This window comes from Leptosomus discolor, chromosome 12 (genome assembly GCF_034619465.1).
Source record: "Leptosomus discolor isolate bLepDis1 chromosome 12, bLepDis1.hap2, whole genome shotgun sequence".
Lineage (NCBI taxonomy): Eukaryota > Metazoa > Chordata > Aves > Leptosomiformes > Leptosomidae > Leptosomus > Leptosomus discolor.
The window spans coordinates 14,120,967-14,148,915 of record NC_141402.1 but is presented as its reverse complement, the minus strand read 5'-3'; the positions used below and the strand labels follow the sequence as shown (position 1 = coordinate 14,148,915).

Below are 27,949 nucleotides of genomic sequence, written 5' to 3'. Positions count from 1 at the left end.
TCGTATCTAAGACTCCTTAAATTTGTTGGATTTTTTTTTGTCTAGAGCAGTAATCAACACTGAAAGGTTCTCAAGAAGGAACTTCGTAATCTCTGTGACTCAGTTTTTACAGGTTAAAGATTCATATGCAGTAATACGATTTAAATGTTTACAGAAATAAAGACAAATATAAAGAAAAGATAATTAAATTTATTAGAAAATATAACAAGGGTTTTGATTGACATTACAATTCGGCTGAAATGGTTGCAGTGGTCAGTGTAAGTGTCTGATATAGATAGAACAGGTGAATAGGAAGGAAATGGAAAGATTTTTAAAGTACTTTCTAAGTAATGGGTTTGTTACTTGATTATGGCTCTTACCCAGAATGCATGGAGGACGGGAAGTGATGCTGTGCACTACTCTCTGGCTGTGTTCAAATACAAAGCAGTTAGAAGAAAAATAGATACTTTTAGAAAGCTTTTTGGTAAACATGCTGGGGTTTGCCTGCCTCTAGATGAGAAGGAATAGCATACAATGCATTACCAGTGGCAGACAGCTTTATTTTTTTTGAGAGAGAAAATGCTAGTTTTGTGTTCTGTGAAAACATACCGCTCTTTTCAAGAGGGATTTCATGCTGTATTTAGTCCCAGATCAGTGAAAATGAACTCGCATCAGTGTTAGTGGGAACGCCAGGCGGATGAGAGAGAACCAAGTTGAAGTTAGCCAGATGTGCTGGGGGAGGAGAATCACAAGGAAGGAGTCTAAAAGGTCTTTGGCATATCTATGCAGAAGAGACAGCATTTGACTTTAATCCAGACTTCCAGTGGGAATGATAGTGACTGCTAGAACCCTAAAGCAGTTCAGGTGAGGAGGAGAAAAATAGTCTGGGTTTGGTGCAGATTATCAAGGGCAAAACTTACGATAAGGAATCTCAGTTGCACCCATTCTTCCTCGCTACAGGCAAAATGCTTAAGTTGTTTTAGCTCTTGGATACTCAGTGTACAATGAACTGTTGCTCGTTGGCTTCTTTTACAACACATAAAGCTCTTCTTTAGGATAGTTACCAAGAAACATTTTATTTTGCAGTCAGTCACGTTCAAGGTGTCATGTTTTGTACCTATATTTTTCTTCACTAGTATTCAGCACGTTTCTGTGACTGCTATTTGTTTATAATAAACTATATTAAGAACAGTAAAGGGAGAAGCGAAGAAGAAATACACTGAATAAATTCTCCTGCTTTCTAAGAATCCTACTTTACAACAAAAAGGCAAGAAGTGCAGTGTAAAACCTGACATTTGTAGCTGTTTGAGTACTTGTTCTGCTTCCCAAATACACTTCCTTTTGCCAAAGGGGAAGTTGTTTTACTACATAATGAAGGTGTTTCTACTTCTACATATTCAGATTAACATGTGGACTTGTTGCCCAGTGTTAAACTGTTGAATAGTTACCTGCTGGTGATGCAGAACCTAGAAGAAATGAACACATTAATTACATTTTTATCGCCTTAGCAGAAAGGACAAGGCTTCTAAGGAAAAGCTCAGACGTGCTGTGGAATAAGCAGCCTACCTTCCCTGCCTTCCTCCCTCCTCAGAGTCAGTGAGGAGGTGGCAGTTTATTGTTAAACTGTTTAATAGCAACTGAAAGTCAAATTGAGCCTCTGGTTGGGGGAAGTAGAAGGTGGTTTCTTTTCTTGTTTGTTTGAACTTGGCCTGCTGGATGGAGTGTAAAGAACGCAAATGTAGGTTAAAAATATTGTGGGGTACCACGCAGTTGGGGGCAGAGGGAAATGCAATAAACACCGTGACTGCTCTTCAGACCTTTATGATCTAGTTTGAGTTTACATGCAGCTTTTTGTACATGCTAATGATATCTCTAGCTAATTTAAAGCTGTATAGCCAGTTTCTTTTAGCTGTTGAAGTATGTTCTTGGATGCCATTTTGATTTTTAACTGGGGGGGTTTTATTCTTTTTCCCTCTATACAGAAAGATTCCAGCCAACCTGCTGAATGCAAACAACAGTAATAAGGAAATACCACTTGGAAGTGATATTTGAACAACTTGTAACAAATATTTGGATACCTGGCCTGCAGTTCAGGATATTCCATCGCTGCAGCACAATCTTATTAACAATGCTTAAAATTAATTTGTTTTAAAATGCATGATTTTAACTAACTTTCTTTATTGCTTAACATGTACAGTGGCAACTTCAATGCATTTGGGAACTATGAGGTTTAAATAAAGCACACTCTACAGCCGTTGGTACACTGTAGCTAAGTATGTCAGTAGGCCTTTAGAGCCTTTTGCCCTATGCATAGGGGAATAGTCCAGACTACCAGTGAGGATTATCCATTTTCTTGTTAAACATTGAAAATCTTGGAATAGCAATGTGCTAAGAAGCTAAACTAAATGGATTACATGTATGGTAGCTGAAACAGATAGAGCAATATGACTTTTTTGCTAGATCCTTCCCCCCTTTTTTAATGTTTCTTGCAACCTACAAATTGAACTAGTGCTTGAGCAGCTTTTAAATGTCATATTTATTATCTCCGTAAAACCAATTGAATTGAAGTAATTTTACTTCATGGAAGGCGGTGTCATATTTGAGACTTAGTTGTTCATCTTACTATTTATTTATTCATGTTTGTAAGTACTTTGACAGAATTAGTGCTTTTTAATAGTTTTTAATATACTTGAAAATCTTCCTCTTTTGCATACAATATGGGTACTTGTAAAACACATAATTTGAATTGGTCTCAATGTAGTAGTCTAGACAGAAGAAACGAACTTGCATCAAAATGACAACTCTTCTGGATGAAGATCAAAATGCAAAGGCCAAACTGTTGCTGTTGGTGGAAGTGGGTTGCAGCCAAAGAACCAGAAAATTTCCAGTAGTCTCGTTGCTTAGTGTCCAGCATGGAAGGACCTTTCACTATGAACACGGAAATTTATCAAAATTCAGTTCAATAAATCTGAAGTTTTGGTGTCTTACTTGCAACACTGAAGTTATTCCATTCCACAATTTGTTTTATTTAAAGCTCTGAAGTCTTCAAAACTACCTTTTGTTGTTGTGTGACACTTCAGGTACACGTTTCTAGTTTCAGCATCCATTGCCAACCTCTGGCAGCAGTTGAATAGCAGCTGTATCAACACTGTGACCAGGCATGTAGAGTGCTCCAGCCTTACCTTACACATTTGTAACTTAATACAGTGTTTTCAATTTGTACAGAATAGATAGAATATTCTATTAAAGTTGTGAAACATGATCGTTGGTGCCTGTCTGGTCCATAATGCTTCCTAGGTTAAATGAGTAGCCCTTTGACGTCTGGTAGTGAGCGGTGAAGCGTGTAGCAGGGCCTGTGCCAGCTGGTTGGCCTCATGTGGCTCTTGTGTGAACATCCTGCTGGTTTCCTTTGTTGTCAAAAGCCGAAGAAAAGGAGCACTTGTAAACATTGCATTGTGGAGTTCTTTGATGTAAATCAGAACAAACTTGCTCAATTTGCAAGTAAATGGTCTGGAATGTTTTCTAGCATCTGGGTTTTTTGGGGAGGCAACATGGTTATTGAAGACTCCACAAGATCTGTGCAGTTTGGTGATGGACTAAATGAGATGCTGGGGGACATACGGTTTATGACAAGTGAAGGTATCCCCACATCGGGACCTTGCTGTCAGAAAGCACGTAGTGCTAATGCTAGAGGGTTAAGGCAGGGATAGGTTCTGGGCTTTCATTTGAAAAATAAAAGTTAGGTTTTGTAACTGGTCATTGGACTAGGGTGTACTGTGGCAGGCACAGAGAACAGCGTGAAGGTATGTCTGACAAGGGGAGGAATAACAAATGGAGTTTGCACACATGCAGACTGGCTAATGACCCTGCCAGGGATGCTAGGCACATCACATGGAGATATTTGACCAGCTCTCTATCTTTTTATATCAAAAGAAATTAAATGATAGTTTCCCCCAACCTAAAGAAGTACTTTCCATGACATGGTTAAATAGGAGTGCTGGTACCTGGAGATAAACATCTGCAAGTTAGCACACCGAAGTAATTTATGTGCATGAATCCTGAAAGGTTAACTTTAATTTTGAGAAAACGGGAATTTCCAGACCGCGTAGAGTAAGCGTGCCAGCATTCAGGGAGCGCAAATGAGATGGGTGGGTAACAAAGCTGCCTAGAGAAGATGTTCATCCTCAGGAAAGATGAGCTGAGGTTCGTTAAAGTGGAGTTAGTGCCAGTTGACCAGCCTAATAGAAAATGGGTCTTGTCAAAACCCAGCCGTGCTCTTGCCGTTACAGATCTAGCTGATAACGGCAGAGATGAGCATTTCAGATTTCTCTTTTTCCAGATGGTTATTTATAGACTTTGTCTACAGGAAAAGTGACTACAGGTACTTGAACAGCTCAGCTTGTTCCTTCAGCAGAAAAGAGTAAGAAGAACTGATGGTCAGAATGTCGTGGCTGGACAACTCCAGGCTGGATGGAAATACAGGGGAGTGTGGGTGTGCAAAAAGGAGATGGAGTGATTAACTGTTGGAAAAGAAAATGAAAAAAAATGTCGATGTTTTCTGAAGGCTGTGCCTTAAGACAAATAAATTGGGGGCTCTATGCAAAACTGAGGTGGGGAGTTTTCAAAATGGTGAGGTGATGCCAAAAAAGTGAGTCTACATGCATACATGCCTGATTACCATCACGGCAACCTGATAACCTGTGACGTTCAGGCTGTGGGAACACGCTCTTTTGATGCAGTCTTTGTGTTGGTAGCTTCTCATTTGAGGGGAAAAAAAAAAAACCAACTCCATTGCTGGGTCTGAAAGTTGAAGCAGCTGGAAGTTCTCCAAGCAGGATTAATTTGGCATGTCACCTACTGGGGCTGCAGCGTGATTAACAGCTGCTCAGCACCTCGGTTGTCTAGGAAGAAAGCCTTGGAGGTACTACCCCACTGCCCTATCTGATACAGAAACGTGGCAAATACTCTGCTTCCAGCTGAAAATCGGGGACGGGCTGTGGTTTCTCAGGAGTCTTTCGCATAGTGTTAAGGTACCTTCCTGGGAGCTTGGTGTTTGGGGTAACTGAAAGCTTTTGGTCTAATTTCGGTATGTTCAGTTATCTGGGGTTTGCTATCTGGTTAGGATTTGTGGTAGCTAGAAAAATTAAAATGGTGTCTGTGTGTTTCCACTCTCATTAAACAGGCTTTTCCTGTTTTAAAATAAAGGAGACTTGTAATAAAATCATCCTCAATTAAATGCTGCCTTGACGACAGTTCCTCAAGCAAATGAGGTCTCGCTGAGGAAGCCAGCTCAGCAGAGCGCAGTCCGGAGGAGGCCCACGCTGGAGAGGAGCGCGTAAGAAGAGGTCAGACCAGTTACAGCACGAGGAAATCGCTCACTCCTTGCGAGCTCGGCGATCCAGGAGGTGAGTTTAAGATGTGAGACGTGCCCCAGCTGCCTGACGTTACACTGAAGTAGCACATAACCTTAGGAACTTCCACTTGAAGTTTGCCCCTTCTTCTGAAGCATCTCAGCTTGAGCCCTCTTGGAAACAATCAGCCCAGCCAGAAAATGGAAGAAACGTCCTTTCTAGCTGAGGCTGTAAGTGCAAGTAGGGGATTATGCAGCTATGTGGGAGACTGGCTTCTCCTGCCGCTGGAGCATGCACTATGTGCCACAAAGCCTTGCCATTGCTAAACTTCACTTGGTCTCGTGGCTTTTTATGTCCACCAGTGTGTGGCTTTTGGCAAAACACAGAGTTTACTTTGGGTTCCTGCACATTACCTCGTGATGGCCTGTTGCAAACGGCAATGTATGAAAAAAAAGTGCTGCATTCATGCTGCTTTATCCTCTGCCTCTTCCCATGGATAAGTATCTGTATTATTTCCCAAATGAAGTCTGTGAGGCATTGATTTTGTGTCAATATAATGTATGTTCGGGACTCCTCCCCTGAAGCTGAAGCCCTCATTTTTTACCTTTGTTGCCCAGGTTTTTCACCGTGTTCAGCGTGCAAACAGCTCTGTCACTGTAACTGTGAACTGTGCATGGAAGAACTTTCATCTTCCCTTTCCCAAACAGTTTATAGACATCCTACTAATAGCAGGCAGAGCTTTTTTTTTTTTTTTTATATATGCTCACATTGCTGTCCTAAATACCTCCAGCCTCTCATGAACCAGAGCCAGGAAGCCCAAACAATAAACGCGGTAAGTCACTCCAGTTTGACAACCATCCAAAAAAAAAAAAAAAAAATCCGAGCCTGTGCGCTGTTAGTGAAGCATCATGTGAATGAAGGCTGAGCTGTTCGCCAAGTGCCAGCCTTTGTTTCCTGACCGGCTTTCCTCTCTGCTTGTTCACCTCGCCATTACACAAGCAAAACCGCTCGCTCCACCCAGCAGCGCGCTCGCCTCTTGCACAAGCCGCCTTACCCGCCGGTTTTTACCGTGGGAATCCGGACACCTTGTGGGGATGCCAAACCAGGTTAATGCAACCCAGCGAGCGTGTGCTCCAATCGCCCGCGCAGCCTCCTGGCTTGTACGAGCCTTCCTGGTAACAGTCCCGCGCTGCGGAAAGAAACCCTCCTAGCAAATTTTCCTTTCCCAAAGGAGCCGTTGTCAGCAATGAGGTGGCCTCTTGCTGGCTCACCTCTGCCTTGCTGCTTGCCCCCAGCGTCTGCAGGTTAAATGTAACCCATACCAGATCCATCCCAGCTTAAGAAAAGGCTGAAGAGAAGGGAAATGGTAGGGAAAGGAATTTACTGGTTATGCAACATGACCCAAAGGGGGAAAAAAAAAATAAATATATAAAATAATAATTTGCCCCTGCTTGGGGCACAAACCAAAGATGTTGACGGACACAACCATAGGATGATGGTGGGAAAGAAGGACCATTGGTCTATCACCGATGCAAATCTTTGCACTGTGCAAATATTCCTGTTAAACTGATCTTTTCACAAAGCAAATTTCACTCCAGTGGTGGTTGAGTCCGCATTCGTCCCCCTTTTAGGGGTAAGGGAAGAACTCCCCCCAGTGTTTTAGCATTAATGCCCACTTGACCAACAGTGGTGAGGTCACCCTTAGGAGGGGTTTGTGGGGGTTATTTTTGCCTTTTTTTGGTATTGTTTTTTATTTCACCCAGTTATCTAGTCTTCCTTCTTCCTTTTCATGCTCCTGACTTAAGGCACATTCCAAACTCTTTGATTTGCTCGGACAGAAAGAGCATGAGAGAAGGAGGGTTGGGTACAAAATTAGTATTGGAGTCACTACCAAAGCAAGCTCCTGAGTCGGCGATAGGATATAACTTGTTAGGGGAGTTAAAGCACTTGCTGTAAAGGTCACGTAGAGCTCCTGCACACAAGTGAATAGTTCAAGGCGTTTTGATGCAGAGAAAAACCAATTAAGATATAACTGCTGCTGACATTCCCCTAAGCCATTTCATCTCTTACCGCTTCAAAAAAGCAGGGAAAAACAAATTATGTACTTTCAATCTGAGATTTATATAGGATGAATTGTTGCTTAGCCTATGAAAAGATCAAAAAAGAGATCTTTGAAGACAGATCACCTACAAAGAACGCTGGACTGTTATTAAACCAAAAAAAAAAAAAAGTTAGTAAGCACGGTTCAGGTCAAAACGTAGACAAGTGCGGTGTGTGCAACAAAGCGTTCGCAAAGGCTGCTTGCTCAGGCGTTTCAAAGCTGGGTAGCGAGAGGGTAAAAGGCTGAGCCAACGTCTCGAGCAGCGACCCCACAGCATTGCACAGGTATTTGGTTCTGTGCTTGTAGACTTGGCAGAGCTTTGGCTGGAAACTCCTGCAGTCATGGAGTTGGCTTGGCTTGTGTCAGGATCTCCTGGCCAAGGAGACGAGGGGATGGAGCCCTCCCTCCCACTGCCCTCAGCTTCATCTTGTGCTCTCTGGGGACCAGGGGCTTCAGACCCTCTCCCCAGTGAGGCCAAAGAGGCTGCAAATACCCAGTTTCATTTGGGACTGAACCCCCTGTGAACTCATTGCTGTTATGGCTAGGGACAGCCAAGGAGGAGCCCTCGGAACGCGCACTCCCCCCTCGCAGGGTGAGGTCAGCGCAGCTCCCGAGACCAAGCTGGGGTGGGACTGCCTGTGTGGGTGCTCCTGGCCCCAGCCAAGAGCCGCTGCCGGCTTTGAAGCATCCCTGAGAGGTGGTGACCAAAAGGCAGAGCTGCAGTAGATCATCCCAGCTCCACCCCAGTGAGCCCCCAGCGTGGGGCACTCCTCAGCCGGGCATGGGGAGTGCTGCCCCCCGCCCCGTCTGGTTCTCCATCCCTCATCCCCCTGAGCATCCCTCCTCCGCACTTAGCCCTGTCTGCAGGCGCGGGGCAGGAGGAGGAGGAAGAGAAGGCAGCCTGGCCTCCCTTTCCCATCGTAGCGAGCAGCAGCCTCTCCCAGCACCCAGCCTGACCAGTATGCGGGGTTTGCTGGGTGCGAGGAACCTGCCAGTGCCATTTCACCCAGGGTCCGATTTCAAAGCCAGCCCTGATGAGATGTTGGGTGAAGGCAAAGCAAACAGACACCGTAATTGCGGTGTACGCTTTCTCATCTCCGCGGCGAGTTGCAAAATGTGCCGCCTCCTCCCTTGTCAGCCGGGCTTTAATTGGCTTTAATGAAGAGGCAATTACATGATTTCAATTTTTAATTAAAGGGGGTGGCAGTGCAGGGGAGGGGGGAACCGGCCCCCTTTAAGCATGTCACCATGGGAGATCTCTGGGCATGGTGTGCAGTAGGGTTTGGGGCGGGGGGGGCTCCCCTGTCCTCCCCCTGGGCTGGCAGGGCTTTGTGGGGCCTCTGGGGTGGCTGGTGGGAGCAAATTGAAGCCAGCTGCCTCCCGGCCATGCTGCCGGCACTTTCGGATCCCGCCCTGGCACCCCTAGGCAAGTTGCAATCGGCTTTTTTGGTGTCGGAGCCAGCACATCAAAGGGGCAGTGAACAGCTCAAAAAAAAACCACCACCCAAACCCAAAAAGCCCTCCGAAGCCAAACCAAACCCTCCCCACACACAGCACCAGCCAGAAACGCCTCCTAGATAAAGTACTGGGTGGCTGTTGTCAGGGGGAGGAGCTGCTGGGGTGGGTGTTTGAAAGCTAAAGCAGAGCCACAATTGGGAGCTCAAAAAAAGATTATTTTATTTTTATTCTATTTTATTTCAATTTTTTTAAATTATTTTTATTTCTATTCTATTCTATTTTAATTCATTCAGCAGTAGGCAGCTGTCCTCTGATAGAAACACCCTGCCCATGACCCAGCACCGCCAGCACCAAGTCCCACCCAGCCCATGTGTGCAATTTTCCCGTAGGCACCACCTTGTCTGTCTGTCCTAAGGCCTGACCAGGGAGGGAAAAAGGGAGGCATGGGTAGAAATCTCCCTTGGGAAACAGTGAGAACTGCCGGGGCTGACCTGCCTGCTTAGTCCCACGACCCCTCTGTATTTTACTGTTCTCGCTGGCAGCCAGGAGGCCAGAGCGTCGGCCTTGGCTCAGTCCGTGCACCGGGACGGCCTTCCTCCTCGTGTGTCAGTGATACGTAATCGCTTTACGACTTCCTCCTGCCAGAGATTAAAAAAATCATAAAGAACAGAACCCGGCGGCTTTGTGGCGGCACCGCGCCCTCGGCGTTTCCTCCACCCTGGCCGGCACTGCTGGGCTTGCCTTCGCCTTGCAGGGGCAGGTGGCCCCAGGACCACCGAGCTGCTGGGTGGGCTGCCCGCGGCCCTGCTGGGTGGCCATCGCATCACCGCCCCGCAGAGCAGCGGCCTCGGGCCCGCGGGGAGCCAGGGCTGCCGCCCGGCCGGTGCCACTCCAGGGAGTGCGGCTCCAGGGAGTGGAAGGGGACAAAAAAGGAAAAAAAAAAAAAAAAGAAAGAAGGGAAGGTCCAAGGTCTTTCTGTGCAATGATTGATTCACCTGCTCGGCAAATATGGCTGGGCTGGATGGCAGGCTCTGCGTGGGCGGGCTGAGTCACCCCGCTGCTGCCGACCGGCCGCCCCAGCCCTGCGCCGGATGGAAGAACAAGGTTGCTTTTAACCAAAGAGAAGTGAAATCTGCTTTTTTAACACACACACACACACACCCACACACACCCCCAGATGGGAACAACATGCAAGAGCTGGGACGGGTCCATCAGTCAGCGCAGAGCCAGCAGCCTCCTTGCTTTGAAGGCTGGGGCTGAGATCCCGCTCCAGGCTCCCCGCCAGCCCCCCACGAGCACAAACCTCCTCCCTGCCTTCCCACTCCCTTCTCCTCGGAGCCCCAGATGCTCAACAAAAGCTCATCGGCCTCAACGCCCGTAGCAATCATCGGTCACAGCCTGGCTTTGCAGAGGGGACCTTTCTGCAGTGACCCACAACCTGTTGATCTCCCAGAGAAATGCGGTCCCTCTCTCACGGGGATGGCTGCATTCCATTCCCAGCTTTCTTATGAGGTTAAGGCCTTTTTCCCTCTTCTCCCCTCATTGCTGTTGGGTGAGACATCACTCCGTGATTTAACATGACTTGCAGCAACCGCTTGTGGGAAATGAAAATAAAACCACCCTCCTGCATTTCAGGCAGGGTGGTGGGGTGCTTTGTGTCCGTGAGGCTGAGCAACTGCCCTTCCCTCAGGGCAGCCCCCTCCTCATCCTCGTCCTCAACCTCATCCATGCATGGCCATCACCTGTGGTCAGTGTGCTGGTGTAGGCAAGGGGGTCCCGGGCTCATGCCTTGGTACCTCGTGTGCACTGTGCTGCACAGAAGCAGTGTGTGAGCGCACAGAAATAAATAGCCTTTGGGCGAAGACACGGCTGTGAGAAATCTGGGGTGAAAGATGAAGTCTCCCCGTGCTGCCCATCGTGGTGGCAGCGTGGGATGCTGACTCACAGGGCACACACCGCACCTGGGAGGGTGTTTCTTCTCGTGGCAACACAACATCCCCAACACCTCCCACGGGGCTGTGATGCTCCCGAGCACCTCATCCCAACGTGGGACCTCCCTTCCCGCTGCTGGAAAACACCCAATGTCCCCAGTGCCACACAACCGGGTGGCATGTCTGGGTGTCCCCATTCCTGAACTGGGGGCACCGTGGGGATAACTTGCCCTGTGGCACTGGGACACCCGGCGATGCCTTTCAGGGATTGGGAAAGATGTGATGACTTCAGCCACCCAAGACCTTGGTCACCTGATGATGATCTGTGGCATAAATAAGACAGGATTTTTATTTTTAATTAATAATCACACCAACACTGTCGCCATTCAGTTCTGAGCAGGGGGTAAAGCAAACTGTCCCACAGCACTACTGTTACACCTTGCTTTACGCCATGAGAGGAGCAACGGAAGCTGCAAGCGCAGTGCTGCAGGGTGATAAGATTGAATGACCGTGGCTAAAGGGGATTTCTGGGTGCAGGTGTGGTTGAGCTCCTCCTGCCCCGGTCAACACTTAGGAGCTTTCCCATGGAGGAGACAACCAGCCCTGTGCAAGTGAAGCAGGAGCAGCTGTGAGTCACCGAAGATAAAGGTCAAGCTCCTTCTCTTATCAGCCACAGGAGAGGCTGGGCTGCGGGCTGGGTGTGCTGCAAAAAAAATGTGCTCAGAGGGCAGCTGGAGCCAAAAATCCCAGCGCCGGGGAGACCTCCACGCAGGGGGCCAGCCCGGGGGATGCTGAGGGTGGTTGCCTGGTTTTCTTCTTCCATTGCCCGTTTCCCAGCAGTGTCTGATGATGATGATGATGGTTTTTGGTGGTTCTGTGAGCTGAGTGGCGCCAACAGGGCGGTTAAATAAGCTGTGGGTGGTGAAGCACCCGCATGGCTCCCCGCAGGGTGCTTGGCTGTTGTCACACATTGCTGGAGTGGCTGCAGATAAGTGCCGTCCGGAAGGGAGGGGAATGAGTGAGCGATCCTGGCAACGGCCCGGCAAACAACGGGCACTGCCGCATCCCTCCTCCATGGCCAGCAGAGGAGAAGGAAGAAAGGAGATGGACTCATTGAAATCAAACATTTTTCTTCCTGCTCTCACATAGCACTTCAGGGTCTCATAAGAAAAGCTAACGATGGAGAGGTGCCTGTGTGAGCCCGAAGTGGCTTTTAGAAAGCCCTTGGTTTCATTAACCAGGCTGGCAGTTGCTGTGTTGGAAACTCCAGCCTCGTTTGCTGCTATTTTGGCCAAATGTGTGATTTGCTCTTTCTGTTCATCAGTTTCTTTTTTGCAAAGCACACACGCTTGTGGACGCACACCTCCCTTCTGGAGCTGCCCTGCCCTTGGCCCCACCAGCCGCTTGCAGCCCACCACAGCTTTTGCTGCAGCCCCGGATCCCGCGGTTCTGGCCGAGGGTTTCCAGTTATGGGAAATGAGTCCAGCTCCATGACTTTGACTCCTGCTCCAGCGAGGCTGGAAGAATGAGTTAGTCATCCCGGCTGCCTGCCAAGGTATTTAACTCATTTCGCTCCATTTGGAGGTTATTTCCTGGCTCCGAAGGCCAGACGGCCAGCAGGACTCAATAGTTTAAATATCCAATAGTCAATAAATAGATTGAGGAAACAAGGAATTTAAAGCGTTTTATCCCTGCTGTAGCAACCCCTCTGGTTACAACACGTCCAGAAAAGCTCGGACAAACCCACCCTGGGGTGTTAAATGCCAGTCAGTGCTACCTGTCTGCTTGCAGAAGGGACCCCTCTTCTAAAGGACACCAGTAATTTGGGGTTAATAGCTGAGGTTTTATGACATTTGGCCTAGCAAGCACTCAGCGGTTACACCACAGTAAGGGGGTTTCTGTGTTTTAAGCTGTCACACATCATTAGTAGTGTTTTCAGCTCAGTGAAAACAACTTTTCCCTCCACATCTGTACCAAGCACCAGGCTGGAGCCCCAATGAGCTGACAGAGGGCATGTAAAGGGAAAAGTGTGGGTGCCAGGCTCCTGAGGAACCCCCTGGGAAGGGTGGGACGAAACCGTCCCCAGTAAAGCAGTGGGATGCCCTTGGCTGGGTGATACATCTCTGCCCCCCCTCCAATCCCCCATGCACACTATGGCTGCTTCCCCCCGCCCCCCCCGCTCATCGGGCAGGGACTTTAACCTGGGAGCTGGCTGCCCTGGCTCCAGGGAAATTTATTTTTGGCTTGTTCCCGGGGAGCAGAGCCCAGGCAAGGTTACGTGCCAAGCGCCCTCATTTCCTCCCCTTAACTGCCTCCCTGCTTTATCACAAACTTTCTCGCTTCATCTTTTCCACTCGTAATAGCTGCAGTCACCGGTGCCTCCAGCAACACTGGCACAGGCTGCCCCTGGCCCACTGGGCCACCAGGCTCATGCCCATTTCCAAAAGTGCTGACTTTTGCTCCCTGCACAGAGAAATACACAGAGGTTTCTGCAAACCTGTTGCTCCCTGACACCGAACCGTGGTTTCTTTAATGGAGCAGGAAAAAAATCAAATCCTCAGTTTTCTATGACTTAGGATTTCCCTTTCCTGGCTCCCAGTTCAGCCCAGTGGCATGGGGACTGTCAGGAGGAGAATAACGGCATCATTGATGCTCGCTGCTTGCCCCAGCCCTCAGCCCAGCCCAGTTACAGCGGGACAGCTGGGCTCAGCCCCAGGACCCAAGGCTGGGACATGCCCTGAGCTACTTATTGCAAATATTTGCTGAGGTGGGGCTGGATGTTTGAACATGAGACAGGCTGAGTAACCGGCAGGAAAAAAAGAAAGTTTGGCTTTTACATGTTAGCCCCATCAGCAAATATTAACTCGGCCAGCGCGGAGCAAGCAGGCTGCTGCTATACCCTTGCTGTACAAACCAAAAAGCAAAGGACAGGTACAGATTGGGTGGCACCTGGAGTTTATACACATCAAGTTCTACAGCTCAGGGCTGTTGAACTCACCCCATATCCTTTCATTTGGTAGTTGGATTGCGGGAATAAGTCAGCAACAGGTTAGATTTGGGAAAGTCAGTCAAAACTGGAAAAATGCATATTGCTGATTCCCCTTCTTTTTATCCCATAGTTCTAGGATTTTTTTTTTTCTCTTCCATGGTTTTTAGATTTTATTGAAGCACCTGAAGCTGATGCACGGAGAGTATTTTGGGGTTTTTTAATCCACTATATCAGACATCGGTTTCCCTCCAGCTTTCCTGGGCACTGCCAGTGAGGCAACACGGCATCCTCAGCTCCCGCTGGCTGCACCAGCAGAGAGCTGGCCATGGGTACGGGTTTAGGGGCGGAGCAGCAGGGTAATGGTAGCAGGTAAAGGTCACGGCAGCGGGAACGTTGGCAAGGAGGTGGAAAGCTTTGGGAGAGGAGAGCTGGTGCCAAAATCCGCTTCCCTTCACACCTGCCACGATGCAGTGTCCTGGCTTCAGAGAGAAAATTCGGTGGCCAAAAGATGATGGGAAACATGGCATCAGCGCTGCCGCCTGTCCTGCCACACAGGCCGGCTGCCCAGGAGGGAAAGGATGCTCTTCCCCTCCAGCTCCTCCCCACAGCCCAGCCCTGGCTGCTGCTGGGAATGATGCACTGGAGGGTTGGGTTTTTTTTTTATGATGGCTCTCCAGGCTGCCTGGAGACAGGAAACATCCCAAATCTGGACGGTACCATGACATCATCTTCCCCCACAACTCCCTCAAGTTTGCTGATGTTGTGGCTAGGCGGTCCTGCGACGCCTTTCAGTGTTTACTCTTAAAATTTACGCACTGTTAGTTCAAAAAAAAAAGGCGAAAAGCAGAAATCAGGGCCAGGAGGATGAGCCAAGCAGGGAGCTCAATCACCCGCCAGCGGGACTGCCGGGACAGGAGGCCGGGACACGCGCCACGCTGACGCCAGGCAGCGTCGCCCAGCGATGCGCTCGGGCATGACGCGGGACATCCCGCTCGTAGGCGTGCGTCAGTGCTGGATCGGCTGGAGTCTCCACAAGTAGATAAAAATGGGAAAAAGATGGTTAAAAGCCACTTTACTGATCTCTGCAGATTTTGAAAGGGCAGGTTATCAGGAGCAATGACCTTCAGTTTGGTGTGTGGTGGCAGCGTGTTACTACAAGGCCTGGCCCTTTGTAATCTCCAGTAAATGTTATTGCTGGAGCAGACCAGGGTAATAAAAGGCTGGCTGGTAGCAGATGGGCAATGCCAGGCTGAATGGCACGAGCTGTGATCACTGGAGACTTCATACCCAGAGAGCATATCAGTGTCAGTCAGGGCTGAGGTCTCAGACATTTATTACTGCTGCTGCAAAATAAAGATGTCCCAAATATTTATCCCATCAGACTTGGTTTGGGAAATGGAACGCTTTAGAGGGGGGATGTCCCGTCATTTCAAAATCATGAGCTGTAGCCTAAACCATCTCCTGAGCTCATTAGACATGAAAAAACGTTGACAGCATTCAAAGGGACCAGTAAATAACCACATAGTTCAGGGCAGCGCTTGGCAAGCCACTGGTCTTCTCATGCTCTTGGCAGAAGTCTTTATTGAAGGGGAAGTACTGAGTCACCACAGGTCCCACGGCAGCCATGCGATGGGGGTCTTTCCTCCCAGCTGACGCAAGTCTCAAGGTATTCGTGGATCCCTCCACGACACTCAGCAAGCCACTTCGTGAAGACTATCGTGAGAACAGGCCATATCCAGGTCTGCCAGCATTTAGACAGCAGTCTTGGACCAAACCCAACCTGTTGGGTCAACACCCTCCTTGCCTGCGTGAGGATGCACTTCTGAGCAGGGAGCCAAGTCATGCCCAGCTACACGTGAACCTTGCAGCAACTTTCTACCTCCTCTAATTCTGCCATATGAGCTTGAAATTGGGCTGACAAGGGGCAACCAGAACAGGGAACTGCATGATCAACAGCTCAAAAGACCAGGTAACACAAGCCTCGTTCTTCCTTTTTTTTTTTCAGTAACCAAACTGAACACCTACATGATGTTCAAGAGTATGGGACACTACACACACGGTCATGCCCAGGCTGCTGGGGAAAGACAGAGCAAAATAGCCGTCCCCCCCCGCCCTGCTTTTTAATCCCAGTATTGAACTTAAGTGCCTGAAGGCCTCCTAAAGCAGGTTTGAGTTGGCACATACCCACCCTTATTTGGCTTTCTCCTTCAGAGCACAACCAAGGACTGGCTTACTGGAAATGACATCTTTTTTCCCCAGCCCCTCACGCCTGCTCCATGACTGTCTGCAGCAGTTTACAACATGTAATGGTAACACACTGAGTCAGTGAGACGAGACATTTCAAGCTGCTTAGGAAAAAAGAGTCTTAGTCAGATAAATATTAGTAAATTGAGCAAGTGGGGCTACGTGATATTGCTGATTAATGCATGGCTTGCGTACAGTACAAAAAAAATTCTCACAGATTGAGCAAAGACACTTCCGCTGCTGCCCTTGTTTAAATTAACCCAAAAGCTCCAGCTTTGCTGCATTTCATTTGTTGTAATCATTAAACAAACACCCTTGGTGGCCTTCATCTCCCTGGCTGAGACCTTTCTAACTGAACTGCCCCTAAGGGAAGAGCTTCTTCACCTGAACTTGGCCATCTTGGAGTGAAGTACCTGAGCTCCCTCTGTGCTCATGGAAAGATCTGAACACCCCCCAAACTGAAACAGAGCCTCCTCACAAGGTGCCTTGATCTTGGGCAGTTCCCCCTGATGGGTTGCACATTCCTCCAGGAGGTCCTGCCTGGAGAGGGACTGGCACCCACCATGTGACCTGTGGGGTTTGAGGGGACCCGATGTCACCGGTTTGTCCCAGGACATTTCTGAAGGAGGAGAGTAATAACAAACTATAACCAAAACTTCACAGATTTATTCTAGACTAGTCTAATTAAAAAAAAACCCCAACATTTTAAGGAACATGAAAATATGAAAAAAAAGGAAAAACAATGTGAAGAGCATGAAAAAATGCTGCTCCTCACAACCTTTCCACAGTAGCAACCCACACCCTTCACTTACAGCTCTTTAGGGTTTTTTTTGAGTACAAGTTTCCTAGGAGACGCAGTGGTCACTACACTGAGCTCTAGCGTGCCTGTGGATACAGCTACGCCCTAATATGAACTTGGAGGGCACCAATTTCCAATGCAAGAACATATGTTTCTGTGTTACTAATCGACTTCAGCTGGCAGGATTACAACGTCAATCCTGTAAACCCTTTTTTTCCCTATAGAGGTCATGTTTAAATCATTATAATAACAGAAGTTATGTGGCCTTGAGTCTCCACTTTCCTCTGCTGCTGAGACATCAGCGAAATTAGGGGTCCTCCTCCAGGGCCAGCCCACTCGGAGAGGAGATGCACAGCTCCAGTATTACAGAGTGACAACAGGAATAAAAACATGATGGCAGCGGGAATGCTGGTACCCTGCAGTGACTGATAGCTGCAGCATGAGCTCCTGCATCTCTTGGGAAGGAGATGCAGTGTCAGGGCCGGCTGGAGACCTCAGCAGGTAAATGCACTGCTAGATCCCACGGGAAAGCCAGCAGGTCCTGCCGATGGGCAGGTGGGGAGAGCTGCAGAGGAGGTAAACCACCAAAATCCCATTTTTTTGCATTTTTCCTCAGTGTGAGCCCTACACATCCTCAGCCTTGACCTCAGACCATGGGCTCCTCCTGGCAGCGCTTGCGTGGCTGCTGTGCTGTGTTACCATGACTCACGTAGCTAAGGCAACCCGATGTTGCCAGCAGCAGGGTACATGATGCCTCAGACTGAAACGATGATCAAATCCCTCCTCGGGAGCAGGCGCTCACTTAAGGCACATGTGCCATGGCAGAGCCAACGACCCAGCCTGAGAAAGCTGATGCCACCAGCCCACGCATCAAGGCTGAACGTGGCCACTCCATCGCACACCCATTAAAAAAGAATCCCTACACAAGACCCACACATGCATGTGCAAGCATCCCCCAGCGCTACTCCCTTTGCCTGGGAGAGGGCTGAAGCCACACTTTCATGCCAAATTACCACGTAGGCTTCTTACTAGAATAGAAATGGCTTTGGGGTGAAGCAGAGGGTGGTGCCAGCATCCCGGGTGAGCACGGGAAGAGGGAGATGGCCACATGGGATGAGGCTCCAGTGAATGATTGTCAGTGAATTTCTCACCACCTCCCCTTGGTTAACAGTCCCCACTGTGTTAATTTTTCCACTCCTTTCTAAGAAGAGAGACAAATTCCTAAATTTTCAGATTCCTGCAGATTTCTTGTATTTGAGTGGGTAACGAAGGGCTGCTGCCTGATGACCTTTTTTAATGGGAGTCACAGCAGTTGTATTTAGGAGCTCATGTGCTGCCAAGGCACAGGCATGGCAACGTGGTGGGTTGCAAGAAAAAAGTCTCTTCTTTTGCTCTCGCTGGTGACACAACTAAACCAAACTAAACTAAACCCGAACTAAAGACAGCAACAGGTTTCTCCCAGCCACTGCCCCAGCTTGGACAGAGACAGCAGCAGTCACCTGAACTGCAATCACCCAGAGCTCCTATTAGCTAAAGCCAGGTTGTGGCCCTTAATTATCAAAGCCACCCACTACCGACACGTACTCAAACCGCCCGGTGACACTCGTCCCATGCTTGTCCCAAACTTTGGTGCCAGGGTACAGTGCAGGGCTGCATTGCATCTCTTACCCCTCTCCCCAGACACATCGGAGATGAAATTATCTCTCTGATGACAGCTCCTCACCTAAGTCATCAACCCTTATTATTTAAAAAATAAGGCAATATACGTATTTTTTCTTTTTTCCAAGTGAAGCTAGTCTATATACTTGTAACAATAGTGGCCAGCTACCACGGCATGCACTGGAATCAGGGCTGTGTTACTTATTGGAAGCAATTGCCACGTCAGAGTGCTCTGAGCTCCTTGAAGGCCTCTGTACTTTCCCAAGATATGTTTTCATAGGCGATTGCCCATTATTCAACTTTGCTGCCCACTTTGGGTTCAGTTAGTGTCACCTTTTCTTTCTGCTTCAGAAAATAGGCTTTAAAACCTACTTTATGGAATTTTTGCATGGTTACAACGCCAGAAACCTAAAATTATGGTATTTTAATGCACTGGACTTTCCTTTTATGTGGTTATCCGTTTAATAAGCTCATTCTATGTAAACAAGACATACATTGGAAACTAGGGTCCCAGTTCTGCACGAACCTACACTTTTCTACACTGTGAGCAATTTTTCCATGTTTTTTTCCTAATAATCTTTTCTTTTTCTAGCAGTTTTCTAATTTGGCCAGTGCTAAGACAAGTTGACTGTGGTGACAGCTGAGGGAGGCTTTGAATTTTTCAAAATGATGGATAAATGCATAAGAAAAATCACTCAGATGAAAGCAAAAGTGGAAAGACAGACCAAAGTGAGCTGCTGACCCTGCATTCACAGATGTGAGTTTCATTTAAAAGTGAACTTATTTTTTTTTTTACTGGACCTTTTGAAGCAAGGTGTGCACAAACATGCCAAGTCCTGCAGCCTTTCCATACTGGGAGCCTTCCTCCAGATGTTCCTTGTATGCTCCTGACTTGCTGCCTTGGGTTTTTTGCTCTTTTTGAAGTGGTGTCCCATTTCCTGTGAACAAAGATCATTCCCTGTTGTATTTTGGAGCCCAATTAAAAATATCATAATGATTTCTGCTGAAGATCCAGCTCTGCTCCTGGCTGGCTCTGGCTTCCTTATTCTTATGGGGCCCTTTGGGCAGGAACTTGTTTTACAGAGCGGACAAGCATTTGTCCAGAAAATGAGGATGTGCAGCCTAGTTGTAAGTCAATCTGGGCTGTTCCCTACACTGAAACGAACTAAATCACCCTAAAAAGTGAGATTCAGTGTTGGCTTTCAGGGAAAAACCTGCAGCTCTTCATGTGCCAGGACACAGCTGCACATATGATCTGGAGCCGCTCCCCCACCCCACCAGCAGTGATGGCCAGCGTGGTCTTCCCAGAGCAGTCCCCGTCCCATCCCACCCTGAGAAGCTCGGCCAAACCGCTCCTGGTTCATTCATCAACCCCAAGAGCATCGCGCAGACCCCACCTTTGTTCTGGCCCTCCCCACAGATGTGCACGCTGCTGCGAATTATCAAAGCGCGGCTGATGAGTGATTTGCAGCGGAAACGAGTTTGGCTGTAGCTCTGGTTTGTTCCCAGGAATGGGCTTCTGACCCTGCCGAAGTCCCCGGGAATGCTGCCAAGCTCTTCAAAGAGGCCAGGCCTTGCTTTGTAAGTTCACCTCTGGGGCTTGGCTTGCAAGCACCTGTAGAGGCGTCGGTCATTCGAGAAAGATGATGGAGGGGAACAGGGCTCAAAGTTCAAAGGGTGATGCCGCACAAAGTATGTAGCTGAGCAAATACTGCTTTAGAAACAGCATGAATAAGTTCATTAAGCGCAGCCCAGCCCTCAGCTGCAGCTTCAAGGCAACGGCTAGGAAGCTGGATCAGCCTTATGTCAACTGTTGTAAAAGTGACAAAATGAATGGTGTATGAGAGGAAGGGACTGCAGGCTTGCACGTGCTTCTTAAATATCACCTCCAACTGCCACGGCCTTCTCTGATTAGCCCGTGCCGCTGGCCAGACTCTAATGAACTGTGGTGCCTTCCCTGGGAAGAGGGAGTGGGTTGGGGGGAAGAAAAATGGGATAAATCCAGTGATGGCAGGGGGTAACAAAAGAGATAAAGGGGAGCAGCGTCAATGTAAAACTGGAGAGGTGGGGTGCCCCAAGGAAAGGACGTAGGGAGGGCTGATGGCGATGGCGCAGAGCCAGCAGGGCCTTGAATGCAGCTGGTGGGCTTGGCCAGGTCCCAGCTGAGCCTCTTGGGGTGACCCAGGGCTGAGGCTCAAAGCAGATGCCCATGGCAGGTGGCAGCGCACCACCACAGGCGGGGCTCGGACCCCTCTGCACCAGGTGCAGAAGGAGCCAGGGCAGCCCCACCGTGGCAGAGATGCCCAGGGCCAGGATCACAGGAACGCGGTTTTGGGAGCACATCATACCCCAGGGTGGGCTTGGGGAGTGTTAGGGAGTGCTCAGAGGAGGGGAGATGGGGGTGCATCAGGTCACAGTGGCCCCATCCTCACCGTGGAGGACTATCCCTGCTGGGCAGAGGAAACACCCCCCGGGGGCGGGAGGTAGAATTGGGGTCCCCTCACGGGGTGGCCGCTGTCCCCCTGCCCACGGCGGCAGCAGAGACGGGGGCCCCTCGGGGAGGCGCCCACCTCCCCACGCCGAGGCGGGGCAGCACCCAGCGCCCTCCCCTTTGCTCCCGGGGGACACCCCCGCCCCCCCTCCCCCGCCGACCCCCCGCAGTCCGGCGGCGGGCGGGGAGCGCGGCCCGGGGGGGCGGGCGGGAGGCGGGGCGGCGAGGGGGCGGCGGGCCGGGCTCCCCGGGGGAGGCACCGGAAGGCGCCCGGCGCTGATTCATTGCAATAAATTGTTCCCGTCTCGGCGAGGTTCGGTCATCGCCGCCCGAGCCGGAGCCGGAGCAGGGGCCGCAGCCGGAGCCGGAGCCGCAGCCGCAGCGGAGCCGCCGGGAGGGAGGATGAAGATGCAAGCCGAGGTGATCCGCGAGGGCGAGCTGGAGAAGCGGAGCGACAGCCTTTTCCAGCTGTGGAAGAAGAAGCTGGTGGTGCTGACCAAGGACAGCCTCAGCCTCTTCCCCGACGGGCACAAGCGGGCCAAGGGCAAGGAGCTGGGCTTCGGCTCCATCCTCAAGGTGGACTGCGTGGAGCGCACGGGCAAGTACATCTACTTCACCATCGTCACCAAGGACCGCAAGGAGATTGACTTTCGGTGCCCGGACCAGAGCTGCTGGAACGCCTCCATCACCATGGCCCTCATCGACTTCCAGAACAAGCGGGCCATCCAGGACTTCAAGAGCCGCCAGGAGATGGAGCAGGCGGCGGGCGCCCAGGAGCGGCGGCTGGCCCGGGCGCCCTGAGCCGCCGCCGCCGCCCGCCCGGCCGGCCCGGCCCCAGGTGAGCCCCTCCGCGGCTTTTAGTCGGTTTTATCTTTTTTTCTTTAATTATCCCCGCCGCACCGCCTGCGTTGGGAACTCGGACGGGCAGTGGGGGCTTCCACCCCCCCCCCCCCCCCGCCCCGCTCAGCCCCTTTGCTTGCCGGAGGGACCCCCCGGGGCCCCGCCGCCCTCTCCGGCCCGCGGCGGTGCCCGGCCGCCCCCCGAGCCCGGGCCGTGCTGCCCGGCCGCCTCAGCGCCGTGCTGGGGCTCGCCCCCTCGTCCCGGAGCATCGCTCGGAGTTTCTGGTGGGAGCCGGGCGTGTGCGGGGCGCTGAGAAGTACGGCTGGGGGGGGGGGGGGTGGGGGGGGGTGGGGGGTGCGAGGAATGGCGCTTGGCAGCGCGGTCCGGACAGGTTTTACTGAAAATGTGCAACTGACCCCTTACTCTCCCCTTCAAGCCCCTCTTTCTTTCGTGCCCCGCTGTTCGTTTAACTAACCTGCTGTCTCTCGCTGCTTTCAGAGCATACCACTGGATGATAAACCAGATCGAGTGTCTTGGACTGAAATGGGACAGGGTACCAATGAAGGAAAGCGAAGAAGAGAGCTGGAAGCAGCTTGGTTTTCTCCAAGCCCGTTGAGGCTGCTGAGCAAAGAGCCCTGAGCTTTGCCTGAGATGCATTTAAAGAAAAACCAAAGACTTTCGTAAAGGACTTCTAGCAAAGCGTCCACGTGTTTTGAGTGGTACAGCTTTGCGAATGATTATCTTCTATTTATGAGACGCAAAGAAGATTCAACACTGACTGGTGGTGTTAAACACAATTTAAATTATTTGTAGTATCTATATTTGTATTTATTTTGATGAATGTCTTTCAGCAGTTACTGGTCTTAATATTGCTTTTGCATTAATATGTCCATTCCAAATAAATTACTTGAAATGTTCACTTTTTATTACTGTACTCTGGGCTGTAGTAATTTTTGTTGATGCATGTTTGTGGAGTGGGCAGTGGTGTAGTAGCTTAAAAAGAGTGGGTAAGCTCAGCTCTTTGGTGCCCTGGACTGGGCAGTGAGAGGTGGAGAAAGCCCAGATAATGCATTTGCATTTGACCTCGTCTCCTGACCAGGGAGGGAAAGTGTGTTACGGTCCAATTCTGGTCAGTGGTGGAAACAGAAAAGCCTACCACAGTTTGGATAAGTGCTCCTTTTGAAGCGCTTTCCCATATAATCGAGTAATGGCGGCTGCGGAAGGCACAAGAGCTCCTTGCAACAATAAAGTGCTGCTGTTTGCTAACGCCCTGCATCCTCCCCCCGGCCCCCATAGCTTAGTTCTGTACTGAGGCAGAAAACTGGATTCTTGATTTCAGAATAACACAGCGCCGACGCTCCATGGGATTCCTCAGCTTTGCAGCAAACTGAACGCCTCGCTCTGCCTCCACCTCTGCAGTCTCTAGATCAAGTTAAATTTCTCCAGGATAACTGGGAAGAACGGAGATGGTCTTTTTTTCCTTTAGCACCTGGACCAAGAAGCTTGGAGAGAAAAAAGCAGCTATTTTTTTGGATAAAAGTACTGAAGTTTTATCTTGTGAGGCTCAATTATCACTAACTAACCTGAGCTTCCTCGAGAGCAATGCTGCAGCACACGACTTGGCTCGGCAGTCAGGACTATGAGATTAGCAGGCAAAGTACTCCCTGCTAAGCTCCAAACTTGGTAATTTCCCCTTCCCAATGTCAGTGCAATTCTTGCAGGAGACTTTGTTCAGGAGGAAGTTGCAAAGTATGTAATTACAAGCAGCCTGTAGTAAGAGCAAGAGAGACTGAGGAGAGGAGGAGAAAAAAGAAAAAAGCAAACCTGGAAGGAAGGTTGGCCACCGTTTCTGGAAGCAGCAGGGAGACTGGCACTGCAGCGTGCTACATCGGGGCTCTGCGTGCTCCTTGCATGCTGCTGGCAGCTACGCTGCTGCCCGCTGGGCTCGTGCAGAAGCAGGATTGCACATGATTGAGCTGTGGATGTAGCAAACTTTTGGCCACAGCATTTGAAAACATTTGGCCTTGATTCCCCTCTAGCACAAGAATGCCAGAGGTGCATTTAATGCAGCACAATGACACTCAAAAGCAGATGTGTTTTGCCTTGCTTTTCCTTGGCATCGTTGGGGGTGTGTGTTTGTGTGAAATAAAAGGCCAGACCAGAGCAGAGGCACTGGCTCATAGTCCCCTTAGTTTTGGTGGATCCAAGCAGGAATGCTGATTGACAACAGCTGAGCCTGTGGAGCTATGGCCTGCAATGACAGCCACCACTGGGGGGGGGAACTCGATAGCTCCCGGGGTCCCATGGCCACCAGTTGCTCGAGCATGGCTCCAAGGCCTTTGCAAACAAAGCCATCCCTTACTCTAGAGGCAAATGTTGATGAAATGCAAGGTATTGTTCAAATGGTTTTATTCCAGGTTTATGGAATCAAAATAAAACTCAAGAACAGCTGTAGTTCTATGGAAAAAGTAAGGGAGTTTGTTTCTTGCAACTGAGTTACTGGCCTTTCATCTCTCTCAGTGGGATTTTAGTCTTTAAGAGGTAAACAAACAAACCTATATTGACAATTAGCTGTAAATAGCCGAAGGAGGAGACTCCAAATTTTTTGTATAAAACTCCACCGATGGTTGGGCCCACCGTCCGGGTCAAGGGCTGCACTGAGGCACAAATTCCAAGCATGGTACCTAGGAGAGATGGCAGAGACACACAGACGTCAGGGTGAGAGCAAGTCCTGGGATGGAAAAACGGGGAAGCACTTGTGGGATTCCCTTTGTCCCTGATGGCGTTCTCCCATAGTAGCGGCAAATCACTTCAAATAATCTCTTGCATTAATTTATAGAGGTCCAATTAGGGTTTGCTAAGGCGAAGGGCTCCTGGAGGCATGGGGACTAGTTTCCACCACAAGCCAGCTCAGCTCTTTACTGAGCAGTCCAGACGACAGTAACACTGCCCGAAAGGCAAGCTGGTGCTCACTGCTGCCTTTACCAGGGTCCAGGGATGCCTTTGGCCGCAGAAGATGCTTCTGACCATCGCACACACGCAGGACTGGTAACTACTGCATAGGATTAGGGTTGGAGAGGTAATTTCTAGGGTTGTGTTTGAGACTTAGAAGCAAATCACACAGATTCTTCCAACAGCATAATTACCCAAGAGGTCCCTGCACCCTGTTCCATCCAAGCTGTTATTCCCATTTAGTCTCTAGTGTGAGACAGAGGAACAGCTCTCAAGGGCTTAGCAGGAGTGAGAGGCTTAGGTCTAACCAGGTCTTTAAGACTAAATAAATAAAACCAGAGATAAAGCCTGACACCCCCCCTTGAGATACTCCCCCCCCCCCCTTTTGGAAAAAGAACGGATATTTCAATTTGGATGGAAATGTGAGCCCTTCACCTGGCTGGGCCGGTTCCCCTTCCAGCAGCTCTTCCATTTGCATTGTTAACAGGAACCCAGTGGATGGGGAAGCACCTCCAGTTTGGCAAAGGCAGGGTTTTGGGTTTTTTTTTGGGTTTTTTGTTTTTTTTCCACGCGCAGGTGGATGGCCAGGACATCCCACGGGACGCAAAGCTGGTCCCCGTGCACCCCGCACAGTCTTTGCCCTGCAGTCTTTGTGCAGGATGGCTACCAAGCTCAAGGGAGCAGAAAACATCCAGCCAGCCAGAAAAATCATTAGCCCCCAACACTGGGAAGAAGGGCAAGCTGGCAGCGTATGCAAGAAATTTGGGCCCTGCTCCGAAATGATGTTTGCAATTATTATTTGGGCTGTTGGCACCAATTTCCCACCAAGACATGCACTGAGGCGTTGTCGCCGCACAAGGCCAGCAGTGTCTGGGAAGGATGAGGAGTATGCTGTCCCGTACGTAAGAAGACGTGGAGCCGAGTGCGATATTTGACGTGGGTAGCCATGGGGAACTGATCCTCGGCTCCGAGAGAGAAGAGGCAGCCAGGTGTTCACGTGATGCCAGCCAGCGACTGCCGGGCTTTCATCAGCATGCTTAAAATACTTGTGCAATGAGCCCGAGCCAAGGGCGTAGCCGTGCGGAGAGGGAAATCTCCCGGGAAGCGCTACCGAGCTCTCCTCCCGCGCATGGGAACACAAAGGCAATGGGTGGGACCTCGCCTTGACCCTTTGCCAATGGGAACCATCCCACAACCACCAAACTTTCTGGGCAGGTTTTGCAATTAATTTTTACCCTCTAGGTATTTGAATTAAACTAATTACTACATGCAATTGCCAAACTGGCTCTTAGGATGACTGAGGAGGCATTTTTTTTCCTTTTCTTTTTTTTTTTTTTTTTTTTTTTCTGGAGCAGAAATCCATCCTCTTAAAAGGCTGGGCTCTCCCTCTGCACTTCTCCAACATGTTGCTGAGAAAGATAATTTCTGTTTAATGGGCTTAAATTAGATCCCTCGTGTCAGATGCCCTCGAGCTTTGGGACTTTGTAAATCTCAGCTCTGCAGCATGGCCCTAGCTCTGTTGCAAAGCTGTGCATGTGATGGAACTCATTTAAGGCAAGACCTTTAACTAGGACAAGTCACCATGTCAGCAGAAAAATTCCTGCGTCACTTTGTGCAGCTCTGCCAACGCTCAGGCTCACCTTCTTCATCATGGATATCCCACATTCTGCACCTTCCCTGACATGCTTTCTCCCTCCCCAGCTTTTTTCCCCCCTTTTTCCATACCTGGCATCACCTGTCCTGGCTGGGAGCCCATCCTCCCCTCCTGCCCCATCCGTCCTCTCCCCCGCAGGTTTCAGGGTTGGGTACTGGCAGCTCCCCAAGCTGGGCGGCTCCGTCCCTCCTCCCAGCCTCCGCTGTGCTGGGCGCCCCGGCTCACCCTCCTTTCCAGCTCACATCCTGTTGCCGCACTCAGATGATGGTGCTGGCCCAGATCAGCCACACGCCCGTGGGGCAATTGTGGGGCCTGATTTAACGATTAGGTCACCGCTGCCAGCGGCTGCCTTCCAACCAGCGAAGCCTGAGCAAAGCTGGGGGGTTCAACGCGCCGAGCCCTGCCTGGCTGCAGGCTTTTCTCCTGAGGTTTTGTTCTGACGTGCAAATAAATCACAAAATGTGGGCCCGTTACGCAGGAAAGCTCTGCTGGCTTTCCTCCCTCCCTCCCCCAGGGGCAGGGGGTTCTGTGGAGACACAAGACCTCCATTCTCGGGGAGGGACCAGGGCTCACAAGGAGTGCTTGTGCGGATGCGAGTCTCCCTGGGCTCGGGGCTGTCCTCCCACCAGCTCGCACGCCCAGCTGAAGAGCACGTGCATGTGGGGCAGAATTTTCCCTTCCTGCCTTTGAAGATGAGGAGAGAGGAAAAAAATATCAAAGGGAAAAGAATGAAATAATTTCCGCTGTCTTTGCTTCAGTGCAAAGCCCCAGCCATAAGCAAAGAGCAAGTGGCAAACTCATCAGCCTCGGTAGGAAGTGACTTTGGATCAGTCCTGAAAGCAGGATGATGGGTGCAAGGGATGGTGCCATCCTACGTCCCACTGTTCCTGTTCCGAGACACCTATTTAAAAGGCAAGGATGGGTGACTCAGCGTCTAGCAAGGGCGGACAGGTTATCCTCCTGCACCGCCCCATCCGTTCCAGCCCTGTGATGAGATGGACACTTGAGCTCAGCCCAGACTCCAGCTCCTCAGGAACCTTCTCCCTGGCCCCCTCCATGGGCTCTACTGGCCCCAGACTGGCAAAAACGTCAGAGCAGCAAGGCTCAGGAGTGATGTTTCCGAAAGCAAATTCTCAATGTTTGATTTCCTTGCATTAACTAAAAGTTGTTGCAAGCTAGCACTCAGGTTTTTGACGCAGCAACAGTGAGGCTTTTTCATAAAGCCAGATTTCCACGCTCTTAGAAACATGGGGATTTTTAAGGCACCACCACCAAAATGCTTGCTTTGCAGAGCAGGTCTTGGGCTCGCATAGGAAGGAGTAGACTCTTGGCTGCTGTACGGGTGGAGCAGCCATTGTGGGGTGCCACCCACAGCCACAGACGGATGGCAGGCATTTTAATAGCTGAATTTCTCTGCGAGACACCCACGCCGTCCCTGCTGCAGCTGCTGTGGAGAGGCAGCTCGCCTGCTCTGCTGTGTCAGGCATTCCTGCCTTCATCC

At 50.0% G+C, this 27,949-nt stretch overlaps 3 protein-coding genes across 6 annotated transcripts in view; 2 read left to right on the top strand and 1 right to left on the bottom strand.

Moving 5' to 3' along the window:
- The window catches only part of NAP1L4 (nucleosome assembly protein 1 like 4), a 29,127-nt gene extending 25,886 nt beyond the window's left edge, over positions 1–3,241 (top strand). For 3 of the 4 annotated variants that reach the window (XM_086472040.1, XM_086472036.1, XM_086472039.1), the window contains one exon: positions 1,962–3,241. In XM_086472040.1, the coding sequence (XP_086328166.1) occupies positions 1,962–2,000 (39 nt within the window). In that variant the 3' untranslated portion in view covers positions 2,001–3,241. The remainder of the gene's footprint in view (positions 1–1,961) is intronic. The other variant, XM_086472037.1, reaches the window with a different exon arrangement.
- An 18,163-nt stretch (positions 3,242–21,404) lies between these two features.
- PHLDA2 (pleckstrin homology like domain family A member 2) lies at positions 21,405–21,803 on the top strand. Its single transcript, XM_009960189.2, has one exon. The coding sequence runs from the start codon at positions 21,405–21,407 to the stop codon at positions 21,801–21,803; it is 399 nt and encodes a 132-aa protein (XP_009958491.2).
- Positions 21,804–24,338: 2,535 nt separating this feature from the next.
- SLC67A1 (solute carrier family 67 member 1) overlaps positions 24,339–27,949 on the bottom strand; it is a 61,599-nt gene continuing 57,988 nt past the window's right edge. The window contains exon 10 of the mRNA XM_009950484.2: positions 24,339–24,526. Coding sequence (XP_009948786.2) covers positions 24,339–24,526 — 188 coding nt within the window. The remainder of the gene's footprint in view (positions 24,527–27,949) is intronic.

Coding starts and splice junctions, on each gene's coding strand:
- PHLDA2 (XM_009960189.2), top strand. CDS start 21,405: ATGAAGATGCAAGCCGAGGTGATCCGCGAGGGCGAGCTGGAGAAGCGG.